The sequence below is a fragment of the Stenella coeruleoalba genome (assembly GCF_951394435.1).
Source record: "Stenella coeruleoalba genome assembly, chromosome: 13".
NCBI classification, from domain to species: Eukaryota; Metazoa; Chordata; class Mammalia; order Artiodactyla; family Delphinidae; genus Stenella; species Stenella coeruleoalba.
The window spans coordinates 12,795,698-12,815,717 of NC_137159.1; the positions used below are offsets into that span (position 1 = coordinate 12,795,698).

General features: G+C 51.0%; 1 protein-coding gene across 1 annotated transcript in view; it reads right to left on the bottom strand.

Annotated features, from left to right (window-relative positions):
• Positions 1–10,466, bottom strand: part of PAX8 (paired box 8) — a 56,976-nt gene extending 46,510 nt beyond the window's left edge. The window contains exons 1-2 of the mRNA XM_079941342.1: positions 10,395–10,466; positions 9,952–10,059 (exon numbers count right to left, since the gene is read on the bottom strand). Coding sequence (XP_079797468.1) covers positions 9,952–9,976 — 25 coding nt within the window. The 5' untranslated portion in view covers positions 9,977–10,059; positions 10,395–10,466. The remainder of the gene's footprint in view (positions 1–9,951; positions 10,060–10,394) is intronic.
• Positions 10,467–20,020: the final 9,554 nt, after the last annotated feature.

Consider the following 20,020-nt stretch of genomic DNA (forward strand, 5'->3'; position numbering starts at 1 on the left):
TGCAATGCTGTGTGCAATCGCCTGTACACGGCGGGACAGCGAGTGACTTCCAGGGAGGCGGGGACAGAGAGCCGTGTGGGCGGGGGCATGACGCGCTCCTGCCCGGGCTCTCCCGGAGAGGTGGACGCCTTCCAGCCAACCCGACCCAGCCAGGCTCCGAGGAAAGCAACTGTGACAAAGCAGTCAGGGCAGCGACTGTGTGGCTGCAGGCAGGACCGTGAAGAGGGGGACACTCACGAGAGGGTGAATCCCGAGGCCCCGGGGCAGGCCTGTCTCGGCTGGGGGTACCTGTCCAACCGGCTCTGAGGCCAGCAGGAGACAAGGGGCTTGTAGGGCTCTGGATCTCTGGGGCACTGTCATATCACCAGAGAGCACGGGGACTGGAAGGACACAGGCCTTGTCACACTGGCTAAAGGGAGACGCCTTATACAAAGTCTGCAAATCTCTGGAGACACGGGGATTAAGCAGTGACTGGGTCCAGCAAGGGTTCTGACCTGGCCCAAGTGGGCACATCTCCACGGCACTTACACCTACAATTCTGCAACGTCCTGCCAGCCATTTGGAGCCCCGGTGTAGACCGTCATGGAGTTGGCTGATCCAACACGGCCTCACCTGCTGCCCTTCTGGAACAGTGAGTGACACACAGTGATAAATGACCTTTGGTGCTCTCACCACCTGGGTTGTTAGCTTGCAGTCCTCGTCCTGCCACTGAATTGTTTTGTCTGATCATCTCCCCTCTCGGCGCTGTGGGTCTGCTGCCTTTGAAAGAGAATCGCAAGACTTCAGCTCCCTGCCCTGAGAAGGTGCCTCTCACCCCTGTCATTTACCTGGAATAGCCTGGCCGTGGACGCCACCATCACTGGTGTGATGCTCTGCACACCGCAGGTGGCATCCGTGAGGGTCTGTGAAATTGAATGAAACCGCTCACCCTCAGATTCCAGCTTGACTTCACCTCCTCTCCTGCCCCAGCCTCCTCCCTCCCAGCCTCTTCCTCCAATTGGAAGTCACAGCCAGGCGCCCGAGGACGTGTCAGGAGATCACTCCATTCCTGCCACCTCCATTTGGACAGTCATCAAGAACAGTCTCAGGTTCGAGGGAAAGAGCAAAACAGAGCTGGAGTCAGGGATTTGATTCTCAGCTAATGCCAGGCTTTTAAATGTCAACCAGGGTTTGCTATCGCGCCAAAGCTGGATTATTATTACACAGAGTTGGAAAATAAATATAGGACAGGAGGTAGGGGTGGGGCTGGAAGGAAGGAGAGAGAAGAAGACAGAAGATTTGTGGATTTTTATTTTTTTTAAATAGACATACGGTTCTGTGTCAATTAAGAACCAGTACACAAGGCACATCTCCCCGTGGTCCTGTCTCAGCTACACACATAACATAGATGCATGCCCACTCTAGCCCATCTCTCCTAAGACCAATTCTACCAAAACCCTAGAATGTACTGGATTGCAACCTAAAGTCCACGGGCAGCCCATTCTATCATGAGCCTACTGTTTCCCCTGTGATTGGGTTTTCTGGTAAAATGAAATAAGGAATCCTTTCCCAGACTGGGCTGGCGTAGCAGGTGATCATAGCCCCAGGGCTCTGAGTCAGCACTTCCCATGAATTCTTTCACTGAATCCCCTAGGTTGTAGGTCTATTATTTTATCCAGGTGGAATATTAAAAGGTCTGTCCTAAATCTTAACTGGAGCAAAATTTTGACACTGGTTTTCAAGTTCCTAATGGAGAGTTTCAGAGGAAATACTGAGACCATGGAATGTTTGGACATCTGTGCTGGAGAATTTTGGGAGACCCTCCTCCCTGGGGACCCCTGTACTGGAGCAGGGAAAAATTCTTGAGTAGCTGCTATGTGCCAGGGGAGGATGCTGGTTTCACTTTCAGTGTTGCCTAGAAACCCTGCAATATCCCCGTGTTTTATACAGAGGAAACTCAAGCCCAGAGAGACGACTGACTCGCCTAACGTCACACAGGGAGAAAGCAGCGAGGTGTGGTTCACAGGTAAACCCTCTGAGGCGGAGCCCCTCCTGCCGCCTGCAGAGATGGAGAGGCGGCCGCAGGGCCTGGCTTCACAGTGACCTCAAAGTCTCTCGCCCTCTTGATGCCTCACAGGCCGCCCCTGAGTTGATCAGAGGAATAATAGTTCTCCCAGAGAAGCTGAGGAATCCAACGCAACACATGCGGTGGGCAAACACGCAGTTCACACGATGACGGTAGATTAAGCTGTTTCTCTTAAGTGCGTCACCCAACCAGCTCCCGACTCCTCTGCTGTGCTGGGCTGACAGCAACAATACGTGGCAGTGGACTAATTAGCACTAATGACTCAGGTCACTCCAAGGCCACTTAGGGAAACAAGTGCAGAAGAGAACACGGATGAGCACTGGGGCTGAGGACGGCAGAAGAAAGAACAGTTTAAAAAGAAGGAAGGGAAAGAGTGGTCTTTCTCTCTCCATCTCTTTCTCTGCTTAAATCAAAGATGGGTTTGCATCCAAGAAATGCAACCAGCCAGGAGCTGGGGGGCTACTGTCCACAGCCTAAAGGGGCAACAGGAAAATTTACCCCCTTTCCAGGTACTGGTACAAGTGGAACCTCGGTCAAGGCGCCAAAGGAGCAGACGACTTGATTTTGAACCCCTGAGTGAGAGGGACCCCCCAGGAAGCAGCAGAGGGAATGAACCTAAACTTGGGGAAATGAGATCCAGCACCTCAAGTGCTCCCCACTTGCTGCCTGTGGGTGGGGCACCTGGCGACAGCCCCTGACTTCACGGGCGGGTCGTCCCAGTAACGCTGGAGCTGTTTCCATCACACCCACTAACTCCAATGTCTCTGAAATGCATCCAGTCAGGGAGGCCCAGTGTGGTTTGGAGATACAAAGGGAGTATAGTATACCTGCTGGCCTACAATTTATTGAGGTGCCTGTGGGTAACTGCTTTTTTTTTTGGTGCAGGTGGAAACACAGCAGCCTGGGGGGATGTGTTGAAAGAAAGCTCCCTCTCTCTGCATTTTCTAGTGGCTGACCATCTCCTTCCACCTCACAGGACCTCCAGGAGGGACACCAGATAGGGACCACTGCTCCCATTTTGCAGATGGGAAGACTGAGACAGCCTGTTTTCATTGAGCTGGAGCCTTAGGGACACTGATGAAGAAACCAAGCTGACAGACTGAAGGTCCTGCCTGTTGCTATCGGTAGGAGTCCTTGAACCTCCTCACCAAGGATGCTGGCCCGAGTTCCCAATGGAGCTGCAAGCGTGAACCCATCTAGTGCTACAGGGAGTTTTGATGAGCTGGCCTTTGGGAAGGGGGGCAGTGGAAAGGCAGCTGGAGTCAGATCAGCCTCACTGAGCATCAGTTCTCTTCTCTGCTGTAAAAACGTCCATAACAAACCTGCCTGGTAGACTCCTGAGAATTAAATGAGACAATGGATGTGCCCTCTCCCAGCAGAATCCCACACCTGTAATAGCCCTTGGAGATAACAATCAGAGCTTCCATTGACCGAGGGCTCACTAAGTGCCAGGGTGTGCCCAGCACTTTGTGTATTGTGTCTCTGTCTTTGGATATGAACGTGGCATGGACAGAGCTGGAGCGGCTGTGGGCTGCCTGTGCTGAGTCTTGGCAATCCTTGCCATTTTATATGGCATTCAGAACTATGGGAGGGTCCTCAGGAATTAACACAGAAACAGGACCCATATATCCCTGGGGGACTCCTGAACCTCCCTCCCCTTCAGCTTGGACATGCCTCAGCAAGGAGACACCGGGTTCTACCCAAGCCCTTTGTTCTTCCTGGGGAAGGAGCCCCAGTCAAGGTAAAGCCCAGACTCGGTGACATGAATTGTGGGTTTAAAATAGAAACGTTCCCATGAAGATTTTTCTGATCCAGGTAAGAGACATTTGCTCATCTGGGCCACCTGGCCAAGGGAGAGGTCAGGAGGGGTTTTCAGAAACCCGAACAGGCTTGTCAGCCCTAACTCTGGACCTCAGGACATAATTACAAATGGTCAAAGATCTACTTAAAAGTGCCACGACCGCAGATACATAAGGAAGGGTGGATACCCCTGCCCACTCTACCCTGACCCAGAAACTCTATCCCAGGGTCACTGACTGTGGACTGGAGAAACTGGAATTGGCCTGGGAGGGTGAAGTTTTCAGGAACCAGGAGACCCTTGGACTGTATTTCTCTGTCCTCCTTCCCCCAAAGAGAAACACCTAGCACCTCTGTTGGAAGCAGGCATTGTACACACTTCCTAAGCAGACTGTCTTTTAGCCCCGGCTCCAAAAGAACCTGGGCTAAGGTGTTCCAGAAAGAATCACTCCCCCAAAAAGCTCTGACTATGGGGTTGCATTCTCTTCTTTTCAGAGAGTGCATTATACCCCCAAGTTCTATCTCTGAAGGGAGTGCGGGCTCCTGGGGGCTGGTAACTCAGTCTTTCCCCAAGTCTCAACTAAAACAAAAGCAAACTGCAATCTGAAATGGGGGCATATTCCCCTGCCCTCTCCTTTTAAGATCATCTTTTTTTTTTCTTTTCTTCTTAAACGAAATTGTGTCTTTTATCTTTTGGCTTTTTGTGTACTCAGAACCTCGGAGCGCAAAGCTTTCTCAACGCAACTGAGAAGTCGGCGCCTCTTGGATTGATAAATAGAGCAGCTTTAAAATGCTTAGAACTGAAGACAGACCAACTGTGGCGAGAGAAAGTAAACACATCCCCGCACCAGTCAACCCTAGCAAGCTCCTCGCTGAGATTACAAACTGCAGTTCCTGCCTGAGCTGGCAAGGATGCTGGAGCAAGCTGGGGTGGGGAGGGGCAGAGCCACAAAGCAGCTTCCTCTGCCTCAGTCAGTTGTGTCCCAGAGGAGACGGGTCACCTGGGAGCCTACTCAGGACCCGGTTTGGATGTTCCTAAGCATAGCCGACTCCGCCAACGGGTTTCACGCCTGGAAATGTCCCAAGAGAAGAGGGAACCAGCTTCCTTCGTTTGATCTAAAGGGGGTTCCTCTCCCTTACCCCCGCACTCCCCGTGTGCAGGTGAAATTCTCCAGTGAGAGAATTGGGATTTTTCACAAAATAGACTGTGATCACTACATAATTTGATATGAATATTTGAGGTACTTTTCCCATGAAAAAATCCACACTTTAAACACCCCCCCCAAAACACACACACAAATTGTTTTTATGAGAACCAATTAATAAATGCTAATTCATCCAGGCATATCTCCACTAAATTACTGTTTCATTTAATTGTGGGGGAATTTTCCATTACTAAACTCTCCCTTGCTGGGTTTTTTTCTCGCATTATTTATATATTTTTTTCAGTTTCACTAATAGTGAGGTTGGTATGCGATATTATCTGCTGTTTGTACGTCTTAAATTTCTTTTTCATTTAAAATGTTTCCTCATTCTTGCAGCTCCACGTAATCTGGGAGAAACATCATTAAAAGCAGACAAGATTTAATACATAAATGATGGAAACAGGCACTGGCTGAAGAAACGGGCACAGGAGAGCGTCTTGTCTGATGGTGCCCCTCTGATGTCAGGCGTGCATGGGTGTGCGGCAGCGTGTGTCTCCACTTTGGGTTAATGTGGAAATGTTTTCCTATGTCAGCGAGTCACAAGTCAATCCACGAAAAGACTTGTGGGTACACAACTAGGAATGAAGATCACAGGGGCTTGAACAATAAACAACACTTGAATCTCTTTTTAAGCCGCCAGCAGACAATGTGTATTTTCTTGCTTCCTTTTCACGGACACCAAATCCAAACTTTGACATCTAGACACCCAAAATCCAGACCAGCTGGTCCCCAAAGATCCTGCCTTTTTTATGCATAGAAAATTGGGGGGTTCCAGTGATGGTTAGGGGTGGCTTAGGGACTGTGGTTGAGATCGCACTCAAAAGGACATATTTTGAGGTAGAATTTTGATTTCCTTATAATGAATGGCAAAGTTTCCATGCACCTGGCTACCGTCACTTCTGAAATAAGTTCTTTCACTTTTCCCTCTCCAGCCACCTTCTTCCCCTCTCTCCTCCCCTCCCCCACTGCCTCCTTTCAGTGTCTTTCTTTTTCTCTTTAGTCTTCCCCTTCTTTCTCTTTCACGGTAACACATTCTGGAGGATGTGAATGATTAAACTGTTTACTCCGAGGTTTGAGGTTTAGGTATGAAAAGGCATGTCACTGTAAGTAAAGTTTCACCTTTATACCCAACTCTATCAATAATTACAGAACAAGGATGATTGTTAGTAAATCTTTCTTACAGTTAGCTCTTACCAAAAGTGGTGGTATCTATTCTGAGTGTACTGAGTTCTACTGATCTTACTATTCACAAAAATTAATTACAGAGCTGAGTAACCTCCAAAATGAAGTTAGCGTATAAAGGGATCATGAGTATGTCCCTGGAAAAATGCATACCCATAAAACATGTGCCACATTAAAATTCAAGATTTGAGGTCATAAATAGAAACTTTTGACATGTTATTATAATAGTAGACGCTTTCCTTTGAACCAAAATATCTCTTAATGATTAAAATTCCGAGATTGATTTTTGTGTTGTTTTTCTTCACTTCCTTTGTCCTCTTCAGCAAAATTAGGTAGAGTCCTTTCGGGTATAGACTGATAAAATTAATTAACTTTCCTTCCACCCCCAAAATGTCCAAAATAAATGCTTCCAATAAACATCAAAAAGTGTCAATTAGAAATAATTACTTCTTATCAATCAGTAGGGCAATTAAAGTGACAAAGCTTGAAAAGATACTTATCTTAAAACTAATTCACAAGGTAGCTAAATTATCTCCTAATTAACTTGTATTGAGGAGGGTGGGAGGACGGACCATCTTGAAACAAAGATGAATTGAGGAACCCCAATACCTCTTTATGGTCCTCAAGCTCCTCAAGACTGTTTTTCATCCTGAGACCTTATTTTCAACCCAGGCAAGAAACCTGGGCAGAAAATAGATCTCTGGCTCCCTTTGCCCCTTTTTAAAACCAAGAGGAGGGAACAGGGGTTTTACATCTGTGATTTAAGGAAGTTAGAGATAGGCTCCTCCTTGATCTAAAGCCTCCTTTGACTTCTTGAATAACCTATTTTCAGGAGCTGGGGGAGAGGACTTCTCGGAAGTTATTGCGCATAACTTTTAATGACAACCTGCTTACTTTTTACTAAACTCTCTTCTTCACGGATACAGTATTGTTCACATTTTAGTATTTAGGTGGCTTTTCTCGTGCATCTTTGACTCTTTAAAAAAACGTTCTTGTTTTAGAGGATCTTTGTTCCCTGATGCTACAAAATTCCCAGTAGATTTCCAGACCATTTATATTGCTGACCACCGGCAGGTCAGAATCATTCACTCTTCGCTCTCCACATCCCTTCAGAAAAAAAAAAAATATATATATATATATATATAATATATATTTTATATGTGTATATAATATATATATTTTATATATATATATTGCTTTAAAGAGCTCTCTGCGAAGCGAGCCGCAGAGGGTGAGCCACAGCGGCCTGGGAGGCAGAGGCCGCGCAAAACTTTTCTCGGACGTCTCGGATTTTTGGAAACGGTGCGCATGGCCTCGCTCCCGCGAAAAAAGGCCCGCGGCCGCCTTCGCCCCGGACGCTGCTCCAGGGGAAGCTTCAAGGGGCGCTCTCCAGGCAAGGGCCAGGCAGAGCCGAACTCAGAAATGGAAGTGCCTGGGGAAAAGAGGGAAGTCTCTAAGACCTACAAGAGAAATGGGCTTATAAAAACAGGAGGGCTCAGCTTATGAATTTAGCTCTAAATATAGGCAATGGCATCAACTGATTAGAAAGACAGAGGGTCTCTCCCTCAGGTTTGCCTAGAGAGGATTTAGAAAAGAAACAGGGGACCGTCTTGAACATTTTGAGCTATGTTTTAGGCAATTTTCTTCTGTTTCATTAGCATTAAATTAAAGGAGAAAGTCTCATCCTCCCTCTGCCTCAGATTTTTTTTTTTTTAATTTGTTTTGGAGAGAGGATAGAAGAAGTCCCTCTGGTTCCTCTAGACAGAAAATTACCTCTGTCCCAGGCCCTGCCAGCGGTGGACGGCTCCCTCCCCAAACCCACGGGCGAACTGCCTCAGAGCTAATGGAAAAACTGTGTCTCCTCATCTGGGTCTCTTGCTGATTAAAAATAAAGTAAAAATAATTGTGTCCTTTCTTCTTTCCTTCTTTATTTCCTTTTATTCTAACGAGTGCTTCTGTAATGAAAATAGGTAGCGAAAACAAAATCAAGCCAACCTAAGGGACCGTGACATCGTCTTATTTCTCGAGCAGCGACATAGAGGAAAGGGTCTGGTCCAGCAGGGTAAATTCGAGGTCCGGGAGCACCCACTCCTATCACCGCCAGAAAGGTCAGGGGAAGGTCGGGGGTTGGTTGGGGCTTGGGGGTGAAGCGGCGGGACCCAGCCTGGCGCGGGTTCTGGCACCTGGCGCCGCGCGCTCGGCCTCGGAGACCGTCCTGATGATGCCGAGGCGAGTGGATTGACGTCTCTCGTTATACCCCCGTATGGCTAAAGACTAAGGGTCTAAAACCTGGTCCTGGCCTCAAAATGTGATCAAGGAGCTTGAGTGGCGCCCGGGCGCGGGTGGGGGCGGAGTAAGGGGTGCCAGGCGCTCCCCTCGGTGCCCTGGCTCGTCGACCCCGCCGCTCCCGGGGAAGGGCTGTGAGGTCTCCATTCCGCGCCCCTGGAGGCCCGGCGCCCCGCAGAGGGCGGCCAGGACGGCGGTGGCCCCTAGGGGCACCGGGGTGGGGAGGCAGCGTGCTGCTGACTCCGTCTCCGGTGGTAGAGCGAACCCGAAGGAGAAACCTACCGGCGCCCCGGGGGTGGGGGGCCTGCGCCTCTGCCCGTGGAGCCTCGGCCCCCAGACCCGAAGCAGCGCGGGCGCAGCTCGGACCCGCGGCGCTCTGGGCTAAATTGAGATCTCAGCCGCGCGCCGCGCGCGATCCGACCCTGCTTATTATAACAAATGTCCCGTTTGCCGAGCGGGACTTCATATTCGCCGAGAATTCATCTGAAATATTGATTTCCTCTCACTCCACAGGCCCAAATCGATAGCGCTGCGCCCTGGCCCCATAAATCGCCTTCCCCGCGGCCGGCCCAGCTCCATCCATCACCGCGGGCCAGGCCGCGCCTCTGCCCGCTGTCCACACTTGCTGAGCGCCTGGCCGGCCGTGCCCACCGCGCCGCCCGGCCCCGACCCTGCGGCTGTTTCCTGGCACAGACCACCCCGGCCTGGGCCAGGAGGTGGGAGAGAGCGGGAGTCGCGGCCAGGGACACCCTGAGCGCTTTTGAAGGGCCTGGGCCCGGGCGCCGGTGGGGAGGGGAGTTCGCCCCGTGGGGGGCTTAGTCCTCGCAGGCCGGACGCCCCGAGCGCGGGTCCCCGCCTGCCCGGTGCTGGGCAAGGAGGAGTCCGAGAGCCCCCCAGCGCGCTCTCGGCTCCCAGGCCCCGGACCGCGGGCTCCTTTCCGTTTGTCTGGAGAGGTCCGCTGGGCTCACGGTCCCGCCCGGGAGCCACGGGCAAGAGCTGGGCGCACCCGGGGACGAGGGCTTAGAGGTCGGGGGCAGGGGAGCTGCAAGTCCTGCACGGCCGCGGCGCAGGGCCTGAGAGCGTGCAGGATGCCCACTCTCATGGGCCAGGCGAGACCCGGCTGGGGCGTGAAGGACACCCCTCTGCCCCCACGGAGAGGTCCTCGCCGCTCCGGGTGGTCCGCAGAAACCCAGGCCTGCGGAGGGCAGCTCCGCAGGGCCGGGAGGGATCTCAGGGCCCGAGAGCGGCGAGACGGCAGCCGCGGAGAGCCAGGCCGGAGGCGTCCCCAGCTGCGCCCCCCACGCACGGGGTCCAGCGAGCCGCGAGCCTACGCTGCCCAGCCCCACCGACCCGAGCGGACGCACGGACGCACGGCGACGCGAAGGCTCGGGGGTCCCGGCCACTCCGCGTCCTTACCCGATCTGATGGAGTTGTGAGGCATCGCCGGGGAGTCACTCGCAGCCCGCCGAGGGCTCAGGGCTTCCTCACGCAGGTCCCCGCTGCGCCCACCGCCACGCCGCTGCCCTGCACAGACCCAGGGGCAGGGGCATGAGACTCCCTGCCCGCTGCCTTAGACCTCCTCCCCAGGCCCTACCCCTGAGGCTCTCATCGCGAGGCAGGAGTCTCAGGATTTTTAGGTGAAGTGTGGCCAACCTCAGCCCGGCCTAACACATGCGCCAGGCCGGAGGATCCGGCGTTGGCATCTTCTGAGCAGCCCCAAACTCCAGCCCGGTGCCCTCTACCTCTGCCAGCCCAGCCTTAGCCGGTTTAACTTGAGAGAAAAAAGGCTACCGGGCTTCCTGGGACCCTCTCCCTTCTCGAATCATCCCTTTCTCCCAGTCAACCCCTGGGAGGCATACCTGGCCGGCCGGCAGGCCACAGGCCTTCACTGCCCGGGTCCGCCCGCGAGGGTGCCCTGGGCCCTGCGTCTCTCCTCCTTCCGAAGTTTGTTCCCATCCACCCGGCATCGCCGACCGGTTTTATCCCGCCAGGGCCCGGAGAGATGGGTCTGGGGAGGCTCGCAGGCCGCGGATTGGCTGGCTGGGTGCAGGGGGGTGCAGGAAGGGGAGGATTTTGCAAGGGGGACATGGCTGAGTGGACTCAGGAGTTAGAAACATTCGCTGGAGCTTCTGTTTCCAGTGGAGAGAGGAGAGGGAGGCAGCTGGGCCCTAACTCAGCAGGCCCGGAAAGATTTGAGGAGCGGGCGATGGAGGCCTCAGGGCCTGAGGGTGAGGGTCTCTGGGTCCCCCCGGGGTCAGTGACACCAGAAGTGAGAGACACGCCACCCCTGTGCGCCCTGCGTCCCCTCCTCTCACCCCGAGTCTGCTCAGGGGATCACCTTTTCTTTTGTGGGAGGGAACTTTGTTTTATATGCCTGGTTCTTAAGGCAGATGCCTATTCTCAGGGCGGGAGGCAAGATGGTGTAACCTTCTCACCACTGGTGTGGACCTCTTCCAGGGCAAAATCCTGAACAGCCCCTGAACCCATTCCTTCCGCACCAGCCAGGATCCACGCCTCACATTGTTAAGTTAATGAAAATGGTCACCTAACCCATTCCACGGGAACACCTTTCTCCTTCTAAACACACAGCCGCCAGCCTCCTTCCTTGCTTCCTGAGGATTTTGAACTTGGGAGAAGAGTCCAGAGGACGGGCCATGCGGGCCTAGATTTCAACTCAGTGTGGAAGGGTATTTATTAGAAAGGGACAGGATGAGCTGAACCCTGGCTTGTCTGCAGGAATCAGCAGCCTTGGGGCCGTGTGGGCCTGGGTGTGGATAAGAAGGGCTCCCTTGGGGTGGGAATGAGAAGCCCTTAGGGGGGGTGAAAGCTGCCCCCCTCCTTCCTCACAGGTCTTCTCTTCTGTCGGGGGAAGCGGGTACAGGGAAGATTGTGTGGACGAGCAAATGTCCTGCAGCGCCAGCAGGCCGGCGGGGCAAGGCCTGGGTGTTCCCCAGCCTCAGGCTGTGCTCTGGACTCAGGGTTCTATCTGAGAGAACTGTGATGTTTCTGGCCTGGCGGGGGTGGGGTGGGGGGGGGACAGCTCTGGGGTACAGAGGCTTAGAGCTGCCGGCGTGAGAGGGAAGGGATGGGGCCGAGGCAACTGGGGTGACTCAGAAGGATGTGTGCGCGGGTGTGTTAATACACACAATTTTTCTTAATTAAAAAAAAAATCTCTCTCTTTCAGGTTAATCCACTTCCTCCTCCCACCCAGCCTTCCTTGTTTCTCGATTTAGCAGAAATTAATGATTCTGTGAAAAGCAAAAGACTATGTATGTTCCAAATGGATCCTTCACCCCATCCATGGCTCTAAACAAAAAACAATTCGCGCTTTATTGTTTTAAATGTGTCTCAAAACTTGTTATTTAAAATCGCTCTGTGGTTTCAAAATGTCCAGATATTCCACTTCTCTGGTCAGACCTCCTCCCGGCCGCACCCCAGAGAGAGAGGGAAGAAAGGTGCTGGGATGAAAGTGGGCCTTGGTGTAGGTCCCACGGACCCCACAGGCCAGTTTGCTGCTCCGGTGCCTGCCCTGTTGTCTGTAGGGGAGCGGTGGAGTGCGGAGGCCATGCAGAGACCGTCCACCCAGGCTCCCCTCCCACGGCGGAGGCAATGCTCCAGGGGGAGCCTGACGAGCCCTCATCCAAACAGTTCTGCAAACTTCAGAGCGTCTGCCCGAGCTGAGGGGCTGACAGGTACCCATAACCTTGAAAACTGCTGCATCGTTCTTGCCAATGCTTTCCTCCTGTTCAACAAAACAAGGTCCCCTCCTCCCTCCCCCCCGTTTAGCAAAACTTCTCAAAGGACAAAAACAGCAAGTTATCAAGACAGTCAGGTCCCAATTGTGAGTTCATTTTTTAAAAATTCTTTTTAATATGGAAACTTAATATGCAAAAAACACATCCACACACCTGAGAGCACCCCTTCCCCAGACTGCAGGTGACAGCTGGTGGCCAGTAGGAGACTCCACAGAGAAGTTCTTCCAAAGCCAACAAGCAGTAAGAACACAGGAGCTCCACTGCCTCTTGGTCTGGTCCTGCTTTTTAATTACAGTGGGATTGGAATAGGACCTAATTATTTTCAAGTAAGGCCAAGAGAACGGTTATTAACCAGTATCCCAACCCTTTGCAAATGTAGAGGTTGAAATGATACATATATAATTATATATATATATATATATATAATATATAAAACTTTTAAAAATGCCTTTTATCACTGTTTTTTTGCAAACAAGAAAAATTCATGATCCTTCTAGTTAGGCATAAACATCTCAAGCCTTTCTTTGATGTAATTAAACTTTCCAAATACATTTAGCATCCTGGCTATGACACTCAGAGCAATGGGAAATTGAGGACATGCTTTTAAAAACGGAAACACCTTCTTCTGCCTTCTTCTCGGATCTGATGTCCGTAAGCCTTTCACGCTGAGACTATCACCTGGCAAGCTGTGATTTAAAGCCAGTTATGATTTTTTAAACTCAGTGTTTTCCCAAGAATATTTAATTCGTTGCCAGTATGAAAATAAATCGAGAAGACAGAGTAACTCTGGTTTCCTTTAAACATTGGGCAGATCTGCCCACAGATCTAAGTGTTTCTTCGTAGAAATGAAGTATCTTGCAGTTCAACAATCAAAGAGTTTAATATACATCCCAGGTAGCTGCCTAACCCCAGTGAGTGTTCTGTGATTTTTAAATTCTAAGTTGATCCACTGAAGCTTCATAAGATGGTCTTTCTTTCCACGGTTCAGCTGAAATCCACCAAACTGGTGGGAGGGTTCGTTAGGGCTGAGACTGAGGACGTTCCCTAGATGTGGGATTTTGGGTGCTAAGATACCGAACTGTCCCAGGGAAACCAGTATGAGTTGGTCATGTTAGCTGACAGAGCTGGGAAGGAAGGGGTTTGGGGTCTTTTAATAAGCAGCTCAGAGTTTACACTGTCCCTGGGCTGGGTGTTCAACTGTGCAGGTGGAATCCTGCCTCCTTCTGGATCAGGTCCTTGACCCTCCGCTTGGTCAGGGGCCTCTCTTTCCCCCTCACCTCCCTGTATCCCAGGAGAGGGAACCCAGGACCTCTTCCTCCCCTTTGATATAAAGTCTCAGAAATTTCTCTCTGCCAACTGCCCAGAGGCCAGCCCTGGGGGAGATACCTGCCCCCAACAGCCTTGGGGGAGATCCCTGCCCCCTGCTTACCTGCCATGTCACCTTCCCCTACATGGTAAACAATCCGGGACTAAAGTGCATCCTTTGGGGAGGAAACAGCAGCTCTCTACCCTGAGTTAGAAGGCAAGCGTTTCAGCCCTGGCTGTGTGAAATGGGACCACTCCCTTTCTCTGAGCCTCAGTTTCCTCCTCTGTAGGATGTGGGTGTGAGTGAGGAGTGGGGAGGGTGAGACCCACCTCATAGCCTTGTTGTGACGGTGAATAGAATTATGATGGTAAAAGCCCTTTGAAAACTGCAGCTCTGTACAAAAGTTAATTATTATTAGACAACAAAGGCAGGGCGATACTTCCAAGAAGGGTAGAGGTGACACTCCTCTAAAATTTTGTTGTAGATGTTGGTTCCTTTAATCCTTTCCCAGCAGCACCGTGAGTTCTTCAAACAGCTGTGTGACTGCTGGGTGATGGACAGGTGAGCCGTTGAGCAGGAAAGGGCCAGTGAGCCTGTGCTTGTGCGTTGGGTGCAGGGTGGCTGTGGGAGCTTCTGTGGGACGGGGGTGTCTGTGAGGGGAACGATGAATAGTCCCTGGCCCAGAAAGAGGGAAGCAGAACCAATGGCAGAGGGAAAGGGCCAGACCCCCGATCTCACCATTTGCCGCAGGCAGAAGCGCTCAGGGCACCACCCTCTCCCCCGACAGACCTGTCCAATTGTGCCCCAGACACACGGGATCTCTACCAAGTCCCACACCTCAGGAAATGGCCGACAGCCTGCCCTGAGGCCTCCTGGCGGCTGTGTCAGAGAATCAATCATTAATTACCCTGCGCTCCTCCCCCCACCCCCAGGCTTTCAAAACACAGAAATAGAAATACAGGTCCTGGCAGGTGAAAGGAAAGTGGAAAAGCAGTTTGGAAAAAGCCACCCGTGGCATCTGTCCAGTGGCTTTTGGAGTTGGAGATGTGTCCTGGGCACAGGTCTCTGGAGATCTTTGCCCACCCCAAAGCGCCTGGTGGCTGCCACCTGGGCTGCCGTTGGGCACCTGGTATTTTCGGGGTGGAGTAAGAAAGAACCCCCACTGGGGAAGCAGAGAGAAAGGTAACAGAAGGAGAGGAAAGGAGCAATGTATAGAGGGGATAACACAGGTCAATTGTTTTTCTTTTTTAATAGTTTTTTTTTAAGTTACAAATAATGACCTAGGCCTCTTGGCAACCCATTTTGCAGATGAGAAGACTGAGCCCCAGGAAAAGTGCGTACCAGATCTGAGGTTACCCAGCTGGTAGGTGGCTGACTCGATGTCCAGCTAAGCACTAGAGACCCAGGCCTGGCCTTAATGTTGGAAATTCTGCTCACCCCAGCCTAGTTCCCTCACTCCCCAGCACCTACCCCACATCCCATCAGGAAGGAAGGTTCTGGATCCCAGGGAGTGGCCAGGGTGAGGTCGGACTCCCATGGCCAGAAAACTTTCCTGCCCCAAGAGAAAAGAGCAGCTCACCAGGCAGGAATGCCCTCCCCTTGGCCGGGCCCCTGAGTCCAGCCCAGAGCAGCGGGGGTCAGGACACAAGAATCCTCTGAGGCCAATGGGCCAAGGTGCTGGAGTGGGCTGCCGTCCTGACAGCTGTTCTTGGGGAGACGCCAAGGAAAAAACCCAGGTCCTGGGCTTTGCATCAGACTCAGGGTTGGCTTTGTTCTCTGTGGCCTTGGAAGGCCAGAGGTTCCTGCTGTTGGCACAAATCACAGAACAGAGCCTGGCAGTGTCCAGGGCCCTGATGAAAGCACCAGAGACCCTGGTGGAAGGGTGGGGGGAGACGGGAGAAGCGGAGGGAGAGGGAAGGGTTGGGAGCTCTAACCTGCCTCTTGCCCCCAACCTTCACTGCCTGCCTCCTGGAAGGCTTCCCATATTCTGAGCTGAGTAATCCTGGGCGACTTGCCATGCTTTAGGCCTTGGCTGGCTTCAAAACTCTCCTCCCATTTAAACCTCTTTCATTCTCCCGCAGACCCTACAGCCCCTGCCTTCCCTGCGTTTGGAGGAGCAGGGCTTTGGTCCCCTGTTTTTGTCTCCATGCTCCAGTGTCGTAGCGGTGTGGCTACCCTTGGTCCCCATAAGAGGGTGGACACACCGTCAGGTTGAGGGAACTCTAAGCACGGTGTCTCCTTCTAAGAACAACAGCTACCTCTACTATTATTTACTAAGTATTACTAAATGCCAGGAACTGTCGAGTGCCTTCCGTATAAGCCCATTTATTCTCCACAACACACAGTGAAATTGGGTTTTGAGGCAACACGGGCATAGAGGCTGCTCTGGGTCACCCTGTCGCTGGGCGGTAGAGCTAGAATGGGAACTTGGACTCATCTAAGACCTGTGGCAGCATTCTCTCCACTCCCCCATGGGCTGATTACAGGCACGACAGCTGTAATAGCTCCAAGAAAGCTATTGGGACAAACTAGGGAACAAACTAGAAAAAGTGTCTTGTTTGTCAGTTTTGGGGGCCACCAGTGGTTTACTGGGAAGCTTGACATCTAGTAATGAGAGTTATCCTTCTGAGGCCCACGGACAGGCCAGGTAAATGAAAGAATGAAAAATAAAACTAAGGTGGGAGTCACAGTGACTGTATTCTCACTCACTTAGCAGAGCACAGACACAGAACACATTTGAAGCAAGAATGAGTTCGTCATCCACCTATTCATTTTCCTTTTTTTTTTCTGTTTTTTTCAGCAGTATTGAGGTATAATTGACAAATAAAATTGTAAGATGTTTAAGGTGTGCTTTGTGGTAATTTGATATACGCACACATTGTGAAAGGATTCCCACCATCTAGTTAATTAACACACACATCATCTCATTTATTTGTTTGTTTATTTTGGTGAGAATGTTTAAGTTCTGCTCTCTTAGTGAATTTCAATTATATAATACAGTATTATCAACTGTAGTCACCATGTTTTACATTAGATCCTCAGGAACTTATCTAGAAAACAGAAATTGAGTCACAGATGTAGAAAATAAACTTATGGTTACTGGGGGCTGGGGTGTAAAGGGGGGAGGGATAAACAGGAAGATGGGGATTGACACATACACACTACTACGTATAAAATAGATAACTAATAAGGGCCTACTGTATAGCACAGGGAACCCTACTCAATACTGTGTAACGGCCTATATGGGAAAAGAATCTAAAAAAAGAGTGGATATATGTATGTGCGTAACTGATTCACTTTGCTGTACAGCACAAACTAACACAACATTGTCAATCAACTACATCACAATTAAAAAAAAAAACCTATACCTTTTCTGAAACTTCTTAAAAACTTCTTTCCATTTTCAGGTACCTCATCTTTACATAAGGTAGCATTTCCTTTTCTTTGTCCTAAACTCCTCATTTTAAACCTCAGGCCGTGCTCTGTGGGCCTGATAATTTCTGTTCGCTTCATCCACGTTCCTGATCTCTTTACAGACAGTCAGCCTGTTGCTCTGAGACTTCAGTTTTCCAGGTAGAATCACTTCCCTCAAGCTCACTCCGGAGGATAGAGCCCAGAGACCTGGGGAAGGATCCTTTGCCCCTTGAATCCTGGCACCTACCCCTCCACAATGCAGAGAAAGGGTAGGGGTCACCATTCTCTGTGGGGCTGGGAATCTGACGCTCAGAGCTGGAATCCTGGCACGGTCCTGCGCGGGCTGTGCGAACGTGTGCCGAGTATCCCCCTTCTCTGAGCAGAAGTTTCTGAGTCTGAGAAGTGAGACTAATCATGGTATTTCTCTTCTATTATGTTGTGATGTGTAGGTCAGACAGAGCACTTGGGGCACAATGAATGCTCAGAAATGGTGAGTGACTGGAAATAAAACTAGTCACAGGGACTTTCCCGGCCATTCAGTGGTTAAGACTCTGCGCTTCCACTGCAGGGGGCGCAGATTCCATCCGTGGTCTTAGAACTAAGATCCCTCATGCTGAGTGGTACAGCCAAAAACCAAAAAACGAGTCACAATACAGGTGATAGAGAGTGTTGCTCATGGACCTTGAGGTGGTGTCACTGTCACCATACTCAGGACCCCAGGAGACACCCAAAGATTCCACAGGACAGTGGGGCGAGGGCACTGGGGAGAAGAATTGAACTTGCCGGTTCCTGGGACAATCAGAGCACAGGGTCCCCAGGCACTTGTGAGCTGCTTCATCCCTTTCCACCCCGATCTGTGGGTGTGCACTTACCCCAGGGTCCCTGAGATTGCCCACGTGGACCAGACCAGCTCTGCTCCCTGAAGGGGCTGCCGAGTTATTTAGCCTGAGAACTCTCCTCCCAGACACCGTTCCCTTGGCTCCGAGGGTGGCGACCAGAACATAAGACATCCTTCCTGGAGGGGCAGGCATGGGCCTCAGCTTCCCAGTGGGGGAAGCTAACTGCCACTTTTCTGATTCATTGAGGAGCCAGAATCTTCTCTAGTTTTCTTTGTTTTTATTTATTTTACTTTTAGCTTATACACATAATAAATCATAAATAAACAATAATGATAAATGTCTCCCTTCTTGCAACCCTTAGCCCGAGGTAACCCTGTTATCTATTCAATATTTGTTCTTCCAGACCTTTTCTATTCATACCTTATGTCTGTAGGAATAATGACCTCTGTTTGGGGGGAGTGTGTGTTTTAAGATGCGTAGCAGCATCCCGGAAGTAAGTTGTGCTCTGCAAGTTGCTTTTATCCACTCAGCAATGTCTGGAACATCTGTGCATTTCAAGACATGTAGCTCTGCCTTGTCCTTTAGAACTTCTCCGTCAGAGCCCCAAATGTGAACGGGATAGAGTCCAAGCAACTCTCCTCCTTTGGATGGGTATTTCTCTCTCAGCTGTTCTGTTATATCAAAACTGTTCTGCGATGAACTCTTTGTGCACATACGTGGATGTTTTCCTGGAGAAATTGAAGATGAGAAATGGGATTGTGGGAGCACTGGGTGGGCACCTTTAAAATAGGGATGAACTAATTGGCTTCCCTCAAGCCTAGTCTGGCTTCTCTTTTCATGACTCTTTTTTTTTTTTTTTTTGCGGTACACGGGCCTCTCACTGTTGTGGCCTCTCCCGTTGCGGAGCACAGGCTATGGACGCGCAGGCTCAGCGGCCATGGCTCACGGGCCCGGCCGCTCCGCGGCACGTGGGATCTTCCCGGACCGGGACGCGAACCCGCGTCCCCTGCATCGGCAGGCGGACTCTCAACCACTGCGCCACCAGGGAAGTCCCATGACTCTTGAATGTCCCTTTCAAGAGGGAAGGTAGGCAGGATGGGCAGAGTGAGAAAGTGCCTGTGAGGTTTCCTCATCCAGGGGCGGTGACCACAGTGTACAGAAGCTCCAGATGGGCATCCTGACTGGGGAATGTTTTCATCCCGAGAGCATTCTGGACTACCTCAGACTAATAAGGGAATAAAGAGAGGGTGGTTTTTGGCCCCCTGGGATCCCAAGGCCACCTTCACAGGTCAAATTGGGTGACCGAGTTTCGTGTGATAGTCTGTCCTTCAAGATTCAAGAGAGAGCTGGACTCCCATGCTTGGGACTCGCCCTCTCCATTCCGGAGCCTGAGGAGTTGTGAGAGACCTGAGTTTATGATACAGTCCTGCTCTGAGCTGTGTGACGTAGGGAAAGTCACTCACCCACTCTGATTCTCAGGTTCTCATACTTAGTAAAAAATGCATATAATATTCACGTCCTATCAGCAGGGTTGTATGAAAGTGATTTGTAAACTGTTAAGAAATGTGAGGGATGATGAATTTGAAGCAATTATCATGCTGAATATAACACCTGGATGACTTCACCAGGAGAGCCCTTTCTCTTTCCCTCGTCTTCTTCCTTCCTTCCCTCCCTACCCCACACCTCACTTCCTCTTCATGTATTTTGTTGTACAAATATTTATTGAACATCTATTAAGTGCTGAGCACAATGCCAGGGCCTGGGAACACAGTGGTGACCAAAACAAGAATCATGTCTTCAGGGAACAAATAGGTTCTGCAGGGAGGTGTGCTCCCTGCTGTGATGGGGTTGGAGTGGAGAGCAGGAGACGTGGGCAGCCCACGATCTGGAAGGCACCTCACAGAATCTTGGCTGTTCAGAAGCGACCTCTAGCAGAGCCCTGAAGGAAGAGGCAGAACCAACCAGACAAACAGAGGAAAGGGAGGAAGTAGAATATTCAGGCATGAGCAGGAAAAAAAAATAACACCTGTGAAGGTCTGGAGGCTGGGGGCAAGAGGGGAGATGGGGCAGGCACAGCTAGCGAACTGAATTCACTGTAGTGAGGAATAAAGTGGAACTATAAGGGGAATGTGTGTGCACACAGGTATGGTGAGGACTGAGAGATGCGACTG